We start from the raw sequence: 19,185 nt of genomic DNA, 5'->3' as shown, positions 1-19,185 counted from the left end.
TTAAGATCTTATACAGTCATTGTGTATGATCTTACAGTGGCACAGTAGTTCTAAATTTCTGGGATGTTTATGTAAATAGTTAATCACTTTATTGTGGAGTCTGAGATACTTTATTACAACACAAAGTTTTAAGAAGCCACCAAGCGATGAGCCAAACTTATTTATGTACACTTACATCCTCCCTTTCTTTCTAAAGACTCACGAGGACATGAGCTGTAACAGGGAAGAAGCGTGGAAACTTTTTCCAGCAAGTATGACATGTCTTCCATTTTCTAAGCTCTCTATTATGACCCGTTGAAGGACATGAGAAGCTCTACGGAAGCCCAGAAGAGCACAGCTTGACAGTCTGATCACGCTGATTCCAGCCATTTGACACGTGCTTGCAGAGAATACGTGTTGGGCTGAAATGAATGCTGATATCTATACAGATTACATTTACTAAGAATCATGTTTTTCCTGTGCACATACATTCATATACATACAAGCCAATAAAGCTTGCAGCTAAATGTGCTTCCAAATTCATGGAGAAAACATGCTTGCAGGCATGCATCTTTCTACCCTGCTAATTCAAAGAAGCAGCGAAGAGCAACTACTGAGAGCTACTCAAGATAAACTTACTAATTCAGGACTCTAACTTGCAAGCAGAAGGGTTGTTACCCAGCACATTAAAGGCTTCTTGCTTCATACAAAGCCTGATTTTTAAATGCCCAGAATAAAAACTGCTCAAAAGTGAAAGCGAAGTATTTCTGGTGTTTCTGCAGCATCACTGGAAATCAACCACACGTTCATGTTGATTTCAAATATCTCATTTATTTGAAAGAAATTTTAACTTAAGGCATAGAGATTCTCAGAGATGATAAACACAGCCAACATTTATCTACTGTAAGTTATTTCAATTAATACAACCCAGCTTTAAATACTTAACAGTCTTTGTGTATTTTACCTGCACAGAAATCTCAAAAGGGAAACATCAACCAAAAAAGAGGTATAATTTCATTAAACCACCAAAACAAAGTCCCATCACGTCACAACATTAAGGTAATGGAGAACTGAGCACTCTGCTTTCACTGGCATTACGAACATTTGATGGAAGAATTACTGGGTCAGAGTGCCATGGGCACAGAGCAGAGAGGAAGCAGCTAGCATTACTGGGCAGCCTGTTCTGAAAGTTTTCTAATATTGCTCATTATCTTTGTATGTTATGCACATGAATTCATGTCCTTGACATGCAACAGGCATCTGTTCACAGAACACCTGCATCTTCCCTGACCTACACCGACTACAAAACAGCAGTCTCAAATGTTACTGGCAGTCAGGATGGAAATAAAAAGGAACTAATTACTGGCATGAAGCCAGGAGATCCAAGCACCTCTGAGCAACGAGGAGCATCAGAACTGCACCATTCTTTGTGTTCCCTCTGGTATGACTGTGCTTGGGGATCTCGTGTCAGTGGCATGAGTTAGAATAACATTTTAAGCAATCTAAATACAGCCAGGCTTGACAACAATGCATAAAGGACTCAGAACTGAGCTCCTGCCAGGCTCCTTCCCCTCCCTTACTACTCTTGCACCAAGCTCAGTTCTGCTGGAATGGAGAAGGGAAACCAAGAACACATTAACTAAGAATCTTTGAGAATTTTTATTTTTTTTTTAATCTAAAATAATTCCCGAGTTCTTATTCTGTACCTGACCACAGAAAGCATTAAACAATTTTCCTATGACTTAGGAAATGTGTTTCTCATGAAGTATGCACACAGGTCACACACAAAGTTGCGCTTTTTGTTAAAGGGATGAGATATCTAACAAAACATTTGGAAGCGCTGCAAAGGCACTTCTGCCCAGCTTCCATCTACACCAGAAAACTGGGATGGAAAAAAATATACACTCTACATATTTTTTTATTTTCTTAAATCGGTTCCGGATTTAAAAGAGAGATGGGATAAATTTAAAATTACCTTTAAAAGAAAAAAAGCCACTAGAAAAGCAGGCTTGGAATAAAAGCATTATCTGAACTACTGGTAGTAACATGCAAGTAACTGCCCCTCCTACCATCCTCCATGCTATACTTCATGCAATTCATCATACTATATATTTGTATTTATTCATCTCAGTCATAAAAGAAAGGCTAAAATACTGTTATCTGCTTATAACACCTTTAAATATTTTGGTTACTGTGAGGACGGGCTGAAGATTGGCTACAGCAATTTCTAATTTGTTAAACTGAAGCCTTGTATTGTCCCCCAGCAGACAGGTTGGAATTACTGATTTGGCAGATTTTCTCACACGTGGGTTAGCCTGATAAGTACAATGCACTTCCACTCAGGATGCACTTGGAAGCAACCTCTGGATTCCCATTTCTCAGGCTGACAGAAAGCAGAGAAGTGAGTTCCACACCTTCTGAACAGTGAGCTTTAATTGATGCAACTCTCCAGAACAGATTTACAAGACTTCCTAACACTGAGCTACCATTACTGCTCTCAGCACATTGTACAGTACTGATTTTCCAGTTCTTGTGCTGCTCCCTTTTGAATTTTCCATATAAACCCCTGCACACTATTCCAACTACATTCTGGATTGCGGATTGCTGGGGCAGGCAGTGGTGGAAATCACCACAGACCATAGCGAGAAGACTGCTAGCTTCTTAAAAATTAATATAGGTCCCAGCAACAAATTAATTTTAGAAAGTATATATATGTGTTTATGTGTTTGTGTGTGTCTATCTCCCACTTACCATCACCACTGCTCCTCTTTACAGCTCACTCACCTAAACACTGGCTTCAGAGCAGCAGTTCTGCTGGATAAGAGCTGAATAATAATTGTAAGAATACTTGTGTTCCCATGGAGAGTCTTACTTTGGGCTTAAAGCTCTTACGCTCTCTTCCTCTCTCTCAAGACCATGCTGCTGTACTGCTACATTGTTGGAGACTTAATTTTCTAAATAAATAAAGACTGCAATTGAAAAGTACTGACCATACAATGACAATTTCAACATCCAATCTTGGACACCTGCGTCACATGCAAAAAAGACCAGCAAGAGATGTCACTCCCCCCCTCACCCCACATGAAAACCAACCTTTTCTGTAAAAGACTGCATTGAGGAACTCTTCCGCTTGCCTTTCAAAACGAATGATTTTTGCTTGCTCTTGTCTAAGCAGAGCTTCTTGTCCAGCTTCCGAGGCTGGCTCATCCAGACAGACTAAGTGCTCCTGCAAAGATATTTAATAGTTATAAGATCTTCCTGCCTCCAAAACAAATAAAGCTCCTTAGGCATTGCACATTTTACTAAATTCGAAGCTTTGTTAGATACTCAGCACAGAGTTGTATCTATTTAAATCAAAACTTGAATTTCTGACTGCTCCAGAACATTGTACTTTGTCCTGTTCTCTTGTTGTAAATGCAGCAGAAGACTGGAAGATTTGATAGCGTTATGGCAAATAACAGCCCACCAGAAGGAAGGTTTCTGTATTTTACTACATTTGGCTGCAAATTGTGTATCTAACACTTGTTCTTTGGCTCTTAAGTTCGGTTCTGTAAGAAAAAAACACCGAGGGCAAAATACAGAGAAAATTCACCTTCATTCACACAGTGTTCATGTGAACTGAGCAATAAATGGCCAAGCACCAGCAACAAACAAGGTCCTCCGTCAAGAGGCTCAGCAGCGGTGACTTCTTAGTGAAATAAATGCAAGCTCACTGTTCGCAATACCCGCAATGAATTAAAGTTCATTTTCTTGTACAACTGGAAGTTATCTCCAGAATATTTCAGAACCAGTCATTTACTAGGATAATTAAAGAGAAACTGGAAGACAATGGTTACAAACATACCAAATACAACTGCCTGAATTTCCCCACCCACCCTCCTCTGTCCTCTTTCATTTTAACGCCTTGCTCTCGCGCAGGAGAATAATCCCTTTTGGGGCCCTTTCCTCCCACTTTCATTTTAAGCAATATTGAAGTTACCTGTATTTACCTACTGAAGGAATGCATACACAACCTCTCTTTGGGTTGAGGGAGTGTTTTGTTTTGTTAACCTTTACATAGTATCAGTTACCATAATACCTTGGCTACAGCCAGCTTCTGGCCTCTAACGTACAAATTGATTTCAGGTTCATGTTCTCATGGGACTAAAAGGGAAGGAGGAGAGAGCTGGCAATTCACTTATAATTCACAATAAATGAAAACAAGAAGTCATTTTTAATTTTGTAAGTCTCTGCTCCAAGAGGCTTAATGAAAGGAGGTTACATAAGCAGCCTATAGTAAATTAACGAACGCAGCAGTCACATGAACTACGTGCAAAGGGCAATCACATGGACGCTGTGGACTCTGGCCTGTACAGCACGGGCTTCACCGTAAGATTTGTCATTTACCAGCTTCCAAAAGTTCTCCGTCGAAAGAGAAAAGGGGGTACCCATCTCAGGCTACAAAGAAAGCAGAAGTTTGTGCCAAACTAACAGATGAGTACAGCGACCGAGGTGAGAGATGAGCTTAACAGCACGCTCGCTGGGAAAGCAGAGTTAAAGCTCTCACAAACAGATTGAGCCTTTTTTCTATACCAGAGAGAACCCAGGCTTGCTCCCATAGGAAAGGCCAGCACTTCTAAGCTAGCCCTCAGAAGGCTGGGAACTCAAAGTGGAGGACGAGCGTTCACTTCTGTGCCAGGAACGCCCGTAGCAGCATGCTGTGGCTCCAGGCTTTGTATAAACAGGCTGAGCACACATTTACAGCTCTCTGATACTCAAAATACGAGGTGTCAGTACAGGATTTCACAGTGAAAACACACGTGGAAAGTAAACCAAATATTTTTGGTAGAGTTATCTTCCAGGTGAGACTCAAAACATACTTCCATTCTCTTTTTCAAAACGGTGTTTCCACGTCTGATGAAGTTTCAGGCAGGATCTGTTCCCGTCACTGACTGCCACCCTCAGCCAAGCTCTGCTACCCTTCCAGGATAGGCACAAACCCATCAACCCATCGGTCTGTGTCTAAGGAGGCATTAAAGGAGAAATTAACTCACAAACACAACTAGCCTAGGCAATACACAAGTGTTAGCACTTTTAAAGACAAACTTTTAAGCTTTATTTAAAAGCAACCTGATGCACAGAGATCCGGCTAAATGAGATCAACTGAAGTTGATTAGCATCCTCTGGCTGAAATCCCACAAAAACCACATTGCAAAAAAACTTCCTTCCAATTCAAAGGACAAACAATTCAGAATTGAAGGAAACATCATCCCCTCAGCCTGATCCAATGAGCTGCAACTCTGGAAGAAGCTTAAAGATCAAGACAACCTCCATCCACCATCAAGCGCTGCTCAGGTTCCCATCATCTCTGACAGCTGAGACATCACACAGCAAGTACCACACAGCCAAGCACTCCTGTACCGACCTCATGAGACAGTTCACCAGAAAGATCTCTGCTTACTGCTTTTTTTCTGTTGTTTTCTTATCACTGCCTGTAACAATGATTCCAGCAATCTTTGCAGTAGGTTAATTGCTCAGGGGAAACTTCCATGGTAAATATTTGATTGTGATTATCATTCAGTGTCAACTTCCAAAAGTTTTTCTCCATTGTTGCGCATTTGTTTGGAGATTTGGGGGGATTTTTTTTCTTTAATGATTAACGCTAATTAACCAATCGGCATTGATCAGAAATCCTAGGGGTTAAAATGTCATTTCTCCATATTTATAACCCCATTCTGTTCTCTTTGTGCTTCTCTTCACATGGGAATCATGGCTCAATGCATCACTAGCATCCCTTCCCTGAACCTGCAGCATCACTATCTGGCAAGAGAGGAATTCCCTCTCCCAACATTAAGACGTGCCTCTATTCTTATATCTCCCAAAATAGCTTATCACTTCTGCACTGCTATCACCTTTCAGTTATCCGTAACTTCTGACTGATAAAATAAGTTTTGGTCTGTCCCATTCCTGAAGTTTCAATTCCAAACATGCCATTCGAAGCACCTGCAACTGCTCCCAGTTTGGCATCAGCAATGAATTCAGGTGCTTGGACTACTTTAAAGAACAACCTTCACTTACTGTGAGTGCAAGATTTCCTAGTGAGAAACGGCATTGTCTCCTCACTCTCCAAGGTAACAGCTCAAATTTATGGAATTCAAAACATGCATTGAACGGACGCCCCATCAGAGGCTGCTGTTCTGACTAATCATAATCATTGCTTGAAAATTCAAAGTACTTTGGTGTGGCTCTCACACGCTGCACCCTACAAACTTCTTCCCAGAGCTGCTTGAACTCCTTACAGTGAAGCCAGGCTATTTTGTGGCACTCCAAGCAGCAGCTCAGCCCTCTGCCACCAGCAGCATCAGACTCCAGCATACGCTCCCTGTTGTTTTCTCTCTTGCTATTTCTCTAGCTTAAATATATCTATGAAATAGTTAATGTGCTTAGGAGTATTATCCTTCTTGTTCTCCTCTCACCAACAAATGAGATTAGTGTCATTCCTCCCCCCCACAGCTTTTTTTTTTTTTTTTTTTAAATGAAAAACAAAACCCATGTTTACAAATTTCTTTAGGTAGCTTTAGACAATCCATTTTCTTCCAAAGGAATATACTTAACTGAATTCTTCTTAAAGGATTCTTTCCCCAGTTTCCTTACCTCTGGTGCTTTTGACATTACCTATCTCCAGCTTTTCACCAAAAAAGAAAAATAATAAAGATCTTGAACTAGGCTTGAGCTCTGCATGCTAGCAAATAACAGCCAAGACCATTTGACTGGATACAAACACTCCAGATAGAGCCACTGACTTCTTCTGTAGTGATAGCTCTGTTGGTTTTCTTATGAGAAGCAATGAAAAATTAACTGCAACTAAGAAAAACACTTAAAGTTCAACTCATCTGAATGGACAGGGCTTACCTGCACTACAACCTGTTAGAAGTTAGAGAGCCACAAAAAAGCAAAAGCTTGGACAGCACGTGTAGAGTCTTCTCTATGAAGGATGAAGCCCACAGGGAACTGGGAATTACCACGTTTGCAGATCAGCCAAACGGAGCTCGCCGAGTTGGGCCCCACAGAACATGATCTGTTTCCTTTCGCTGTGAGCGTGCTGCTGGAGCTGCTAACTCTGTCTTTCATGCTGTCAGTGTACATGTGTTAATGATCTGGAAGCAGTTTCTTAGTTAACTAATTATTCTCTCTGATCATACAAGTGAAACAATTGTGATATTGTTATTTTGCTTTCTATGATGGAAGAAAAACATTCTAATCTGCAAAGTGTGATGTTATTGCATACAACCCTTTGGATACGGGCAAAAATAGGACCGGAGATTTTAGCTCCTAACTTTGTATGTATTTTACTGACGTTCTTCAGTGAACACACTCAAGTCTACCCCTCTATCAAATACCATCTTGTATTTTGGCTGGCAAAAAAACTCCATGCATTTGCAAGTAGAACTACTGCTACAAATAAATTAATCTCTTCAGAATACTTCAGCAGATGGCTTCCCCTCCTTTGAAGAATGCATGTAATTGAATCTGATTGCTTGGAAAAGCACGAATTAGCATCACTGAAAGGGGTGGAAGAATAAGGACAGTTTTCTTTCCCAAATGGTTCAGCCAATAAACTACTCAAGGCCTCCAGCTCTCATCCTCCAGTCCAGCACCAACGTCTCCTTAAACACAGCCACCTGCCTCCTGAGTTACACAGCTTTCTTACAAGCAAATCCACAAAAAAAACCACCATTTTTATTATTTTTCAACTTGTTAGAACAAGTGCCTACATATCACCCAAAGGTGAGAGCTGATTACACTGTCTGATTATTTCACCAACAGAGGTGTCAGCCACAGCCCCAGAACACAGAATACTACGTGGCTGTGGCTATCTTGCTCCCAGCTGCACCATCAATGACACATCTTTTAAATCTGTCCCCACTATTATGTAGGCACACACCCAGATGAGCCCCTCCTCTCAGTTCTTTACACTCCAAATTGAAAAGAAGCACATCAACAACAAAAAAGCAGATCAGAATTTGAGGCACAGAAAACACAACTGCAACCATATTACACACAGGAACAGACAGGTCTTAGTAGTTTTGGAAGCTTAAGCCTTCAACTCCTTCAAAAGAAAGAGTTAAAGTTATCATCACAAATGACAAATGTTGGATAGAAGAGATTTCCAATAAAATTGGTACCATTCCCAATTTAAATCAGGCCGCCAGCAGAAGCCTGTTCATCATCTGGCTGAATATCAAATGGAGTTACCAACTTCTGAGTAACAATGAGATCTCAGGCTTTATTTCAAATGATGACTACATCAAATTCATGCTACCTGAAGATCTGCATAGGAGAGCTGCATTTATCTCCATATTGCAAGCTAATGACATAAGCTATGACCAGCAGGGCAGCAACTTAGCATGCCCACAAAGGAAAGGAGACATTCCCACCTTGCCATCACCACAGCTAACACACAAAGCACTCACAAGGTCTCAAAGGAGCCATACTCTTCACTCTCTCTTTCCCACAAAAAACAAACAAACAAACAAATCAAAACCCAACCACCACCAGCACAACAGAAATGTTAACACTGCGGGAGAGCAGGAAAAGAGCAAAAAACGTCCATGTGCTCCAAAGCAGACTCAGGTATCTCTCGGCCCAGTGCAAGAAGAATCACCAGGATTAACAGAGGTCACAAGTCTGGTTTGAATGGACTGCTTCACCTCTGTTCCCTGCTCCTCCATCCCCCAAAAGGCCAGTGATATTTGGACACACAGCAAAATTGCCTATGTACGGAGCACTCTCTGCTGCCTCTATTTATCAACTGGCTGTTAGTAAAAGGGTTTAAAGAAGCATTTTTGGCTACTGAAATGTAAAGCGACAGATATAGGTTTTATTGATACAACTTGTTCTACCCAAACCCATTGTGACTGACACTAATGCAGCCTTTGTTAACTCACATTTGTCTCTGGGCAGATCAAGACGTATAACCTCCTTCCCCTCATGCTTTTGGCAAATGATGCTGCATGCCCCTGCTGCATTCTGCATCATTTTACGTGCACAATCCTAAAACGTCCTTAGACCCAACGCCAAAACTGCCCCATAGAGCAACACCAGATCTGACCAAATCTGCGTCCTTCTTTTGTCCATTTAAAAATCATCACACAGTATAACAGAGGAGCAGCTATTTCCAGCATAAAAACATCACTGGTTCTCAGTGACAGAAAGCCTAGCAGAGTGCACTGAAAATATAAATAGTGACATCTCAGCTTTTGACCAAAAGGTTATGCAGAAGTTGGAGGAGAATAAGACGAGCAAATCTAATCTGCACTCTATATGGTGTTCCCAGTCTTCACCTAAATAATGGATTTTCAGAAGCTTAGTTACTGTGGGCCTATGAGGATGATGAGATGTAGCAGTCTTTCTGAAGATATACCCACACATCATAAGACTCTCCCAGCCTACAAGCAGACTGACCACAGCATAAAGTTCATTCTTGAACTTACCTAGAATTATGCTCAATGCTGAATTTTGTCTTTATATGAAGTGACGTAAGTCAAATAAGACAGAACTCCTAGCAGCATAAGTACACACAGAGCTTACCTGCTGTCAGCCTCAACAAAGTGCTACGTGCTACGCCTATTCTAAAAGCAAGCATTTCTAATCCTCCTCCCAGTGCTTCAACAAACAGTGTAATATAAAAATAAGCATAAACTGGCAACATGGCAAGTCCCCTGTTAACAAGAAGGTGCTTCCTTTATGAACAAACCATGAGGTCATACGTTAGCTGCTGCAGAGGGAAGGGCGATTGTGTTTCATTCACAGGTCTACAGAGAACCCCTCTGCACTTACAGTTACATTGTGCAGGAAGAAGTAGCAGTTAAGAGATCCAGGAAATGATGTTTTCCCAAGACAGATGAGCCTTCCTTCTTACACTATAGAGCAATCACTATTTCAACACACGGGCTGAGCAGCAATCACGTACAGCGTGGTAACCTTTGTTTCATACACAGCTATAATCTGGTTAAGAAAACAAACTACAGGTGTAAAATGTTGGCAAAGCTGACCTGCCCACATTTAGGCTGTGACATGGTTATAAACAAGCACAATAGCAAACCTGCCATACACACAAGCCCTTTAATAAAAGGATATGGCCCACAGGGAAAGAGATTCCGAGATAGGGAATAAGCCTCTAGGTGGTTAAAATGGACCACATTTCCATACTGAAGATAAGCCCAGTGTCTGACTGTGGTAAACATACACAAGCCACAGTTTGGCTCCCTTGGGAAGAGTTACATGATCCCAACCAGGTCTTTTATAAAGAACTCAAAAAACAAGAAAAACACAAAACAACCCGTAAACCAAATTAAAAAAAGAAGTCACTACACACACACACACACATACTGAAAAAAGTCTTCATCACGTACCACAAAGCAAAAGTTGCAGAGAAAAAGTCTCTTCATTAATGTGTATTAATTTAAGAAAGTCTTTTTACAAAGGAGGGGAGAGGTGTAGGTGGCTGCAGGTTTTCTGTGCTCAGTTAAGTAGGAGCAGCAAACTCCCTCCCTTTGTCCCTCCCCTACAACTACGAGCTTCACACATCTGCATTGTTACCTTCACTTTTTCTCTTCTCAGGCAGCAGAAAAGACAATTTTCATCAAAAGACCAATCAGAAACACCTTCAGGCTCACAGTCTGTAAATCAGAGGAATAGCAGATTACTTCATATTCATAAACCACGACATAACTGGAGCCAAAAGAGAAATGCCAAATTAAATACCTGTTTCACAACATTCTTGCCTGCATTCTGAGGATGCAAGCTTCATTTCAGCCATATTTCTAAATCCCCAGATTACCAAACTGTATACATTTTATCTATGCACAACAAATATGTGTTTTTTTTCCTGAGCACTGCCAAATACACTCCCAGCTACATAAAGATGAACGCACACTCATTAGTAATTTTAGCCAATATGAAACTAACTGTGAGCACTGCCTGGGGGAGGGGGAGAAGCACAAATCACCACGGTAACACACATTTTCTAGAGGCAGAGCTGGGGCTGCTTCTGTCATTAGAAATGCAGAACAAGATACAAACATAGAGATTGAATACCTTTAAACAAACTGAGATCTTTTAATAATCCAGGTCCAAACAGGCCTTCTAGAATACTTTCAAACCCTAAAAGCAAATAAAAGAATTGTTAGCTTTCTAGATTAAGACGTCACTACAAGAATATTCACAATAGCAGTTCTATATTTATCTGTTCCAAGAACAGAGCTCAATGTGTTTTCTCTTAGCATTACAAGACGCATGGGTCAATTGTGATGACTGAACTATTGACAAACCACAGCAGAATCTAGAGCCCACTGACTCCTGCACTTAGCTGGGTTAAAAACAAAAAACATTATGACACTGAAATAGGCCATTTTGAAAAGAAAATGGGAAGTTTTAGGTTCTACAGTGTGCTTCACAGCACCAGGTGACTGCGACTGGGAAAAATCATCTTGCTTAAGCCTCAAAGCAGAAGAAAGGTATGCTTTTGCAATTAGAAATAACATTATAACACATCCTTCCATCTCAGAGTGGCATTTGGCTACTTTCCTGCATTTCAACAAATACTGTAAGCAATGTTTTCTGCAGTTACAGGTTTGAAGAGAGAAAACTAAAAGAAAAGAGATTCAGATTCTAATCACCAACACACTCGTGTCAAAGATCTGCATCTAAAATACAGTCTGATTTACTTCAATGCCATGATTGATGCCACACTTAAAATAAATCTAACCAATTTAGTTTATTCTAAAAGAGGGAAAGCCTTTACTGAAATTACTGCCATTATTTGGAAACGTTAAATCAATATTGCACTAAACTCCTGCTGGCAGTAAAATCTACAGAGCTATCAACTACCCAATACTATGGAGAAGTCAAGTTAACAGGAGTGAAATGAAAAGTACAGGGATTATTTTGAGTGGCACAGACCAAGTCCACCTCCTTATAAAAACATATTTCCACCATGGCCACAAAGCCCAGGATTATCACTTACTGTGCTTCCTTCCCTACTCCTGCAATACATTTGCACTGCGGGTTTAAGGACAGTTTGCACAGAACTGGGTAACTTCTACTTGCCTGAGCATGAGAGCGGCAGAAGAAATAGAAGAATTTTCTTAAGAGATGAAAATACAGTCTTAAATTTAGAGAAACTTGCACGGGGGAATCGGGGACAGACAAACTATCTGAAAATGCCCTTTTAAGAAACCACTTCAAAGGATTGCGAGCTATGAAGGAAATCAGTTATTACACTGCAAAAAAAAAGAAAGCAATAATAAAGTAACTCAGTCTGTGTATAGATCTAATGGTTGTTTTATAGACAACAGTCTTGGCTCCAAATAAAGGGATAAGCAGCATCACATTCCTCTGGGCGTCAGCAAGACTTTCGGTGCTCTTACGTCACTACACACAAGATGCAAGACCCTGTGGAATTTGTAGTTTGCAATGTGACTTCAACAGCCAAAGCACTGCCTGAGCATAAAATCATCCTTCATCTAACAACTCTAAGAGGCTGACACTGAAAATCTCATCTCAGAAAGCACTGAGCAGAGGACAAACAAAGAAAAAAGTGAAAGAGCAATGGTAAAATTATAGTCAAGAGTAAATAGAAAAGGGGAGGTACCACTACTAAACAAGGTGGAAAAGGAGAAGCCAAAAAACTATCCACCCCATTGAACAGCACCTTGTCAGGCAGAGAAGAAGCACTGCCTCCAAAAAAAGCCAAACTCAGGCTTCGGGAAGTGGCAGCAACAGTGGGAAAGGGCGACCAACCTGACCTAGAAGAAAAACAGGAGAATCAGGGAATTGACGCAGAGGTTTATAACGCTGCCCCTTCCACGTGCAGCGACCCCTCCGAACTTGTACCTGAAATGAAACAGCCAACCAACCTCACGCCTCATCTTTCTGTTCAAAATAGCACGCATATATAAATAAATAAAAACCAAGGGAGCTCAGAATTTCACTCAAACTCACCACTCTTAAAATAGTAACCGCCAGTGACTCATGCCCCACAGTTTGCCATGCACGCAATCGCACACTGAAGTCCCTGCCAAGTTTTACAGCTTGGATGTTGTACAATCATAGTTTGCTAGCCCACTGTTCTCAGTGATGCTAATGCCACTCGGTTTTTATTAATATTAAATATTGGATTTAGCAGTTGCATAGCAACAGCAGAACATCTTATGTGCAATGCTTGACATTAAAAAAGGCAAATAAGGGAAGCATGAATGTATTCAAAAATTATACTAAAGACTGGTGAAATTGCCACGAAGCCAAGCCCTGTTCCCCCCAAACGCAAGGTGCAATGCAGTAAGGACAATCCAAGCCCTGCCTCAATACTCAGCCACTCAGGGCTCCGAAAGAACAACTGTGCACTCTGTGTGGTTCATCATGCATAATACATCGAAAACAAAATGTTGAAAAAGGAGCTGCTACTTTTTGTAGTATTTTTCTCTCCATTGTCACTACTGTTAGAAGCTTGAAAAGAACATTTCTTTCCCCATCGATTGTCCATTTGGCAGACGATGTTTTCCTGCATTTCAAGTGGAACAGAAATTAACATGGCTGCCTCTGCTAAATTCCTGTTTTGATGTTTTCATCATCTGCACTTCAGCGCCTCAACCTTCCCAGCGGGGCCAGTGGGACAGGGGCAGGACAGCTGAATGGCACCAGGGCAAAAGGGGGAAAGACAACAATATTTTAGGGGCTTCCGCTTTCCAGCACCGTAATTAAAGCAGCCACGCTTTTAACCTTTATGTTCCTAGTGACACACTAAAAGAAAAACATATTTTGGGTGCCTGTGTAAAAGTTTTTATTATGTATGTACTTTCTATAAAAATGAAACATCAGCAAAGCTTTAAAAAAAAGAAAAGCTTTCCATCTTAGTTGGCTTTGGAGTAAATGGAGAGTTGGCAAAATTTAAAAAAAAAAAATTAGAAAAAAAAAACCAGGAGAACAAAGAAAACTCTTTGTATTGAAGCAGAGGTGGAATATGCTGTTAAATTCACAGATAATTACATGCATTATTTACAATTTGGCAATTACTGGCTCTAAAAGTAAAGCAGTATTTGAGGAATTCTATTCTTTAAAATATCTTCTGACAAAAAAACCAATCAGAATATGGATGTGCCATTTGCAATCTGAGAGCAACATGTACAGAAAATCCAACTGAGAAAAAGTTGAGCATTCAGTTTCCTGCATGGTCAAATTTCACTACTTCATTTTCATCTTTTCTGACACTTTCATCCTCTCTCCTGTAACCAAATACTTCAAGGCACAAATTTAAACTTTAAATGAAGCTTACTGGCTCACAGTTTAAGACCACAACAGCTTATCTTCAAGCCTTGAAGAGATCCAGTTGGAGCTTCACACTGCCTTCTGCCTTACAGCTGAGAGTTGTCCCATTGACTCTCTCTTGAGAAGCTACCAGGCTCCCAGAGAAGCTACTGGAGAAGCTGATGATTAAGGAGAGGCCTTCACTGGCTGCACGGATTAACCAGACACACATTCTGCCCCTTAAAAGCCAGAGACGGCCAGGAGGTGTGGGTGCATTGCTGGGCTGTCACTGACACGGTCGTCATGAGTTTTCTTCTCAAACAAAGCTTTTTTCCTCTTGAAACAGCACAGCTTAAACATGTTATTTAATACTCTCTACATAAGATGCACATAATTTGTCAAAGCAGTAAGGCATAAACCACTTAACAGGAGCCAGATCTGAGAGCAGTAAAGAAAATAAAAGGGCTACAGTTTGTCTTTACTGTTTGCTACTACTTACATTGTTAAAGATGTCCAAGAAAAGAAATGTATTACTTAAAAATAAATAAATTGTCTCCTCTGTTCTCTTACAGTCACAGTCAACAGGCTGGAGGAGCAGCAGAGGAATGTAGAGAACACGTCAAAACCCAGAAGCATTACAAAGGTCTGAGCAAAGAGATCCACATGGATTTAAGGTAAGCAAATATGAAGCCAAAAAGAAGGCATTTATGCATATTAGCTTTAAGAAGTCCGTAAGAATATGGTGGTACATAAACCTTCAATAGAACGGCACAGAACTATTCAGCAACAAAACCTATCAGTTATTTCACACTCCTCAGTTAAACGCCTTCAAATACTATTGAGGTGGGTGGTTGATTTTGTTTCTTTGCTTGCTTGTTTGTTTTGGTTTGGCTTTTTTAATGGAAAAATGGTTATCCCTCTGAAATGTCAAAACACTGAGCACACAGGTACTGAGGTTTCAACTTGCTAAAGGCTTTCAAGATCCACAGAACAGCTCACTAAGGAGTTAACAGTAGAAATGGTGTCAGCCAATGTGGGCTCATGAAAAATATTTGATGTTCATGTTATAAACCTGGAAGTGTGATTAGCAGTAACAGATTTGCTATAATGCTATCAAATACGTGAAACATTTTTGGCACGGTACCAAATATTTTGACTGTAACCAACCAAAAAATAAAAATCAGCCCAATACACATAGATTAAAATTAAGTGACAGTTCCTGAAATGTTATGTCAATGGGAAATTACTGCACTGAGGTCCATCAGGTATCGAACCTTGGCCCTATGCCATTCACTATTTTGGTCACTAGCTTGGAAGAAAGCAGTCACGAAATCTGCAGGAGATACAAAGATGGGAAGAGCAGTAAATAGCAAAGGAGCCAGGTCACTTGGGCTGCTCAGCAAAGTAAACGCAATCAAACACTGCTTTGGAAGGGGAAAGCTAGAGGAAGCCAGAAAACAAATCTAGAGAAAAGAGCAAATGGCTTCTGAAAGTCATCATGAGATCCAGTGGCTAAAACTGAAAGCTGGTCAAGCTCAGCCAGATGTAAGGCACCCTCAGTTTTACACGGCACACCAAGACCCAGCACACGACCAGCACAACGCTTTCCCTGGGTGAGGGCCCTGGCTGTGGCTCCTTGGGAAGCACAGGCTGACCACCAACGTTCCCTCTGTACTCTGCCTCTACTTACATTCATAACATCTGGGATCTCATCAATGAGCAGGAAGCAGTCACTACCAGCATATCAAGCTTTTATTGGATTTCTCGTGCCAAGATTTTCTGGTCAAGACTGGATATATTTATCCACAGCTATGGGATTTGAGGCAGAAATTAATTCAAAGAAAAAAAACCCTACAATCCATGTGCAACACGGGAATTCTGTCCCTTTTAGGACAAAAATCTATTAAACTCGAACATTTCAGTCACAAGCATCTTAATAGAAAGGCAAGACCAAGCAACAAGGGAGGGGGAAAAAAGTCACAGGACAGTTATTAATATACACCAAGTCTCAGGACATACATATAATTATTCAAGTTGCTTTGCTGCTCGAATAAAGGAACGTTCACATTTCTCACCTATGATGAGAAATCTTTTTATCTGAATGGAGTCAAATTAAACTATGAGTGAAAACAACTTTATCTCTGCTTCCTGGGGAACAACTGCTGAAATGTTTTAGTTTTTCTAAGTCAACATTTCTGCATTTTTGTTAATGAAGTTCCACTTCTCGGGAACTCACTGTAGACATCCTTGCTTCCAAAGGCAACAGATGCTTTTGTAAACACAATGGCTTTCCAGGGACCTTAAACACCAGTAACCTGGTTCTCTAAGAACACAGACATGTGCACACAGAAGAACAACCTGCTGAAGGACGCTTAGGTAGGAACTGTCGAGAAGGAGGAGTGCAACCAAGCCCTGTATGACAACACTTAGCTCTCCAATTCTACTACAAGACCTTGGGAACACAAAACAAAGCACGCAGTATCATTGGCTGAGGCCCTTGAAGCTCAAAAGAAGAATCCTCCTGCCCTAACACATTTTCCATGGAAAAACAGCGTCTCCAGGAGGTAAGCTTCATGAAGAAGCCAACAAGGCTCGTGTTCTGTCCAACAGCCCTTCACTGTTACTTTACCTTACCATAGTAGGAAGCTGGGGAAAAAAAAAAAGGGACAAAGAACTTCTCAGGCAGTAGAGAAATACTGCTGATATCAAGTGCTTCTGACCACCCATCCCGCCAGACTTCCTTCTCGTTCCACCACTGGACTGAAGATTTTCTGAAGAATTTGCAGCAGGCCAGCCCTGTTCTTCTCTTCAAGCATCCCTTTCAAGCAATTCCTTTTCTTTTGAGAATCAAGTCTAAGTGCATTTCCTCTGATGGAGTATCAAACTTGCAGTAAGGCCTTTAAAAGTTAATGAGCTAAGCATGGCAGTAAGACAGCTACGTATCCATCAACAGAGCCACAAAGCTCGTGTCTTCACAACAGGAAAGAGCCATGACAGATCTCCTAAAAGATGCTCCTGAAAGAAGGTGCATCCCTCTTGCTGTACGGAGAGGCAGCATCCCTCTTATTCTGAGAGGCAGAATAAACTGCTTATTGAGCAGTTTTGTGGTGCAAGAAACTGAAATAGGTCTTCTCTAGAATGCAACATTAGCACGGTTAGTGGTAGAGAGTTCACCACTCACAGCAAGAGAAAAATCATTCACAAAAGAAAAACAGAAAAGGAAAAACCCAATAAAATAAACAGAAGGGATAAGTTATAAAGCTTGCTCAAAAGCACAAATGGCGTAACATGGATCATCTCCTGACCCCTACCCAATGGGGTTTTCTGGGATTTGTTACCAAGCCAAGAATAACATTAAGGTATGCAGAATTCAAGACAAGATGAAGATTTCTCACCATGGCTGTCTCAACGCCACCCTCAAGCTACAGCAGTTGCTCTGAGTTTGAATTGCCACATAGATTTGCAGGGCTGGGAAGACCCTCCATTGTGCACATACTGCACCGTTAATCTGGCTGGTTGATCAGGTCGGGGTGCTGGGCTCTTGGTTTCCAAGTCAGCTGCACACTGCCAGCTTTACTAAAAGACAGCCTGGTCTCCCCCACCGCCACTCACCACCAAGGCAGGGCATAAATCTGAAGTGTTTCCATGTGCATACTTGCATTTTATTACTCTGGGAAATAAAGCAGAGCACACAGACATCACAGAAAGATAACTACCCAGTTACCATTTCCTCTTGAAGTAAAGGCAGCTTTCTCAGTGGCAGCATACAACTCAGTAAAAACCTTACAGTAAAAACCATACAACTCAGTAAAAACCATACACTGCTCACTTTTATTTTCTGAGATCTACCTCAATTCAAAAATTGTGCTCTTTTTTCTTTGACTTCCAAGTGTGAAGTTTCAGATAACCAGATGCAACTTCCAGTGGAGAGAAACTTTACCAACAAGTTTAACAGATCCAAAGAGCCAAATTACCCAAGAATGAGCATTCAATAGCACAAAACATCAGAGAACAGAAGTTTGTCAGAATCCCAAACATTTCTCAATCTTAAAGCAATTTTTTCCTATCCAGCACAGACAAGCTGTTAGGGTTTCACTGCCAGACAAAGTTAGAGGAACATCACTACCTACCAGCATTTGCCTCCATACATCATGCTACCCCAGCACAGGGTAGTAACAGCCTGCTGGTAGATGGAATTGCTCTGACTGGAAAGTACCTCCCACAGAAGAGACAGCAGGGTCAGTTCACTGCTCTGCTTCATTTCATGCGGCCACAGTAACGTCCATGCCACAAAGTCAGGTGTGCAGGCAAGGAACAGACTGCCACAAGCAGAGTATTGGTGTGGCACAAAAGCATGCCAGTTAAACTGACTGCGATAATAGCTCTATTTCATATTTCCCAGCATTCCTATTTAAACAGGTTCCCTTCTCCTAGCAACTCAGTGCTGACCCACATCATTCTGTCTGCAAAGGAGTCACCCTGTGAAACCAGAGCAGATGAAACAATTCAGCTAGAAAACAGCCCAGGAAGGGTAGGCACAAGCTGCTGAACCCACCTAAACACAGACCACCGGCAGCAAAAGCATCTATTAAACCATCATTGTGCTCCAGAAAACATTTGGAGTGTGTCTTAGTTTTACCTTTTTTTAAACAGATCAGTTACATCATCATTTATTACTAGCTTAGCTCAATGCATTGTATCTCTTCCTATGTCTTGATCCCAGGTTATACACAGTCCTTCACCGTCTCCACCTCTATGACAAAGAGAGAGAGATTCAAATACATACAAAGTCTGCAAAGTGGACTGGAAGCCTGATTCCACTTAGAAAACTAAGTATAGTTGCATCACCCATCATTTAAAATCTGATGATGATCAGGAAATGGCAAGGACCCGTGAAAGTTTGCTGAATGCTTCTGAACT

General features: G+C 41.0%; 1 protein-coding gene across 9 annotated transcripts in view; it reads right to left on the bottom strand.

Moving 5' to 3' along the window:
• LCOR (ligand dependent nuclear receptor corepressor) overlaps window positions 1-19,185 on the bottom strand; it is a 72,576-nt gene that overhangs the window by 34,049 nt on the left and 19,342 nt on the right. For 5 of the 9 annotated variants that reach the window (XM_052676671.1, XM_052676678.1, XM_052676680.1 and 2 more), the window contains exons 2-4: window positions 11,059-11,124; window positions 10,561-10,640; window positions 3,073-3,205 (exon numbers count right to left, since the gene is read on the bottom strand). In XM_052676671.1, coding sequence (XP_052532631.1) covers window positions 3,073-3,205; window positions 10,561-10,640; window positions 11,059-11,124 — 279 coding nt within the window. The remainder of the gene's footprint in view (window positions 1-3,072; window positions 3,206-10,560; window positions 10,641-11,058; window positions 11,125-19,185) is intronic. The other 4 variants (XM_052676673.1, XM_052676672.1, XM_052676674.1 and 1 more) reach the window with 1 other exon arrangement.

This window comes from Tympanuchus pallidicinctus, unplaced genomic scaffold, assembly GCF_026119805.1.
Source record: "Tympanuchus pallidicinctus isolate F22 unplaced genomic scaffold, pur_lepc_1.0 scaffold16, whole genome shotgun sequence".
Taxonomy (NCBI): Eukaryota; Metazoa; Chordata; class Aves; order Galliformes; family Phasianidae; genus Tympanuchus; species Tympanuchus pallidicinctus.
The sequence above is the reverse complement of the archived record's forward strand: the minus strand, read 5'-3'. Positions and strand labels throughout refer to the sequence as shown.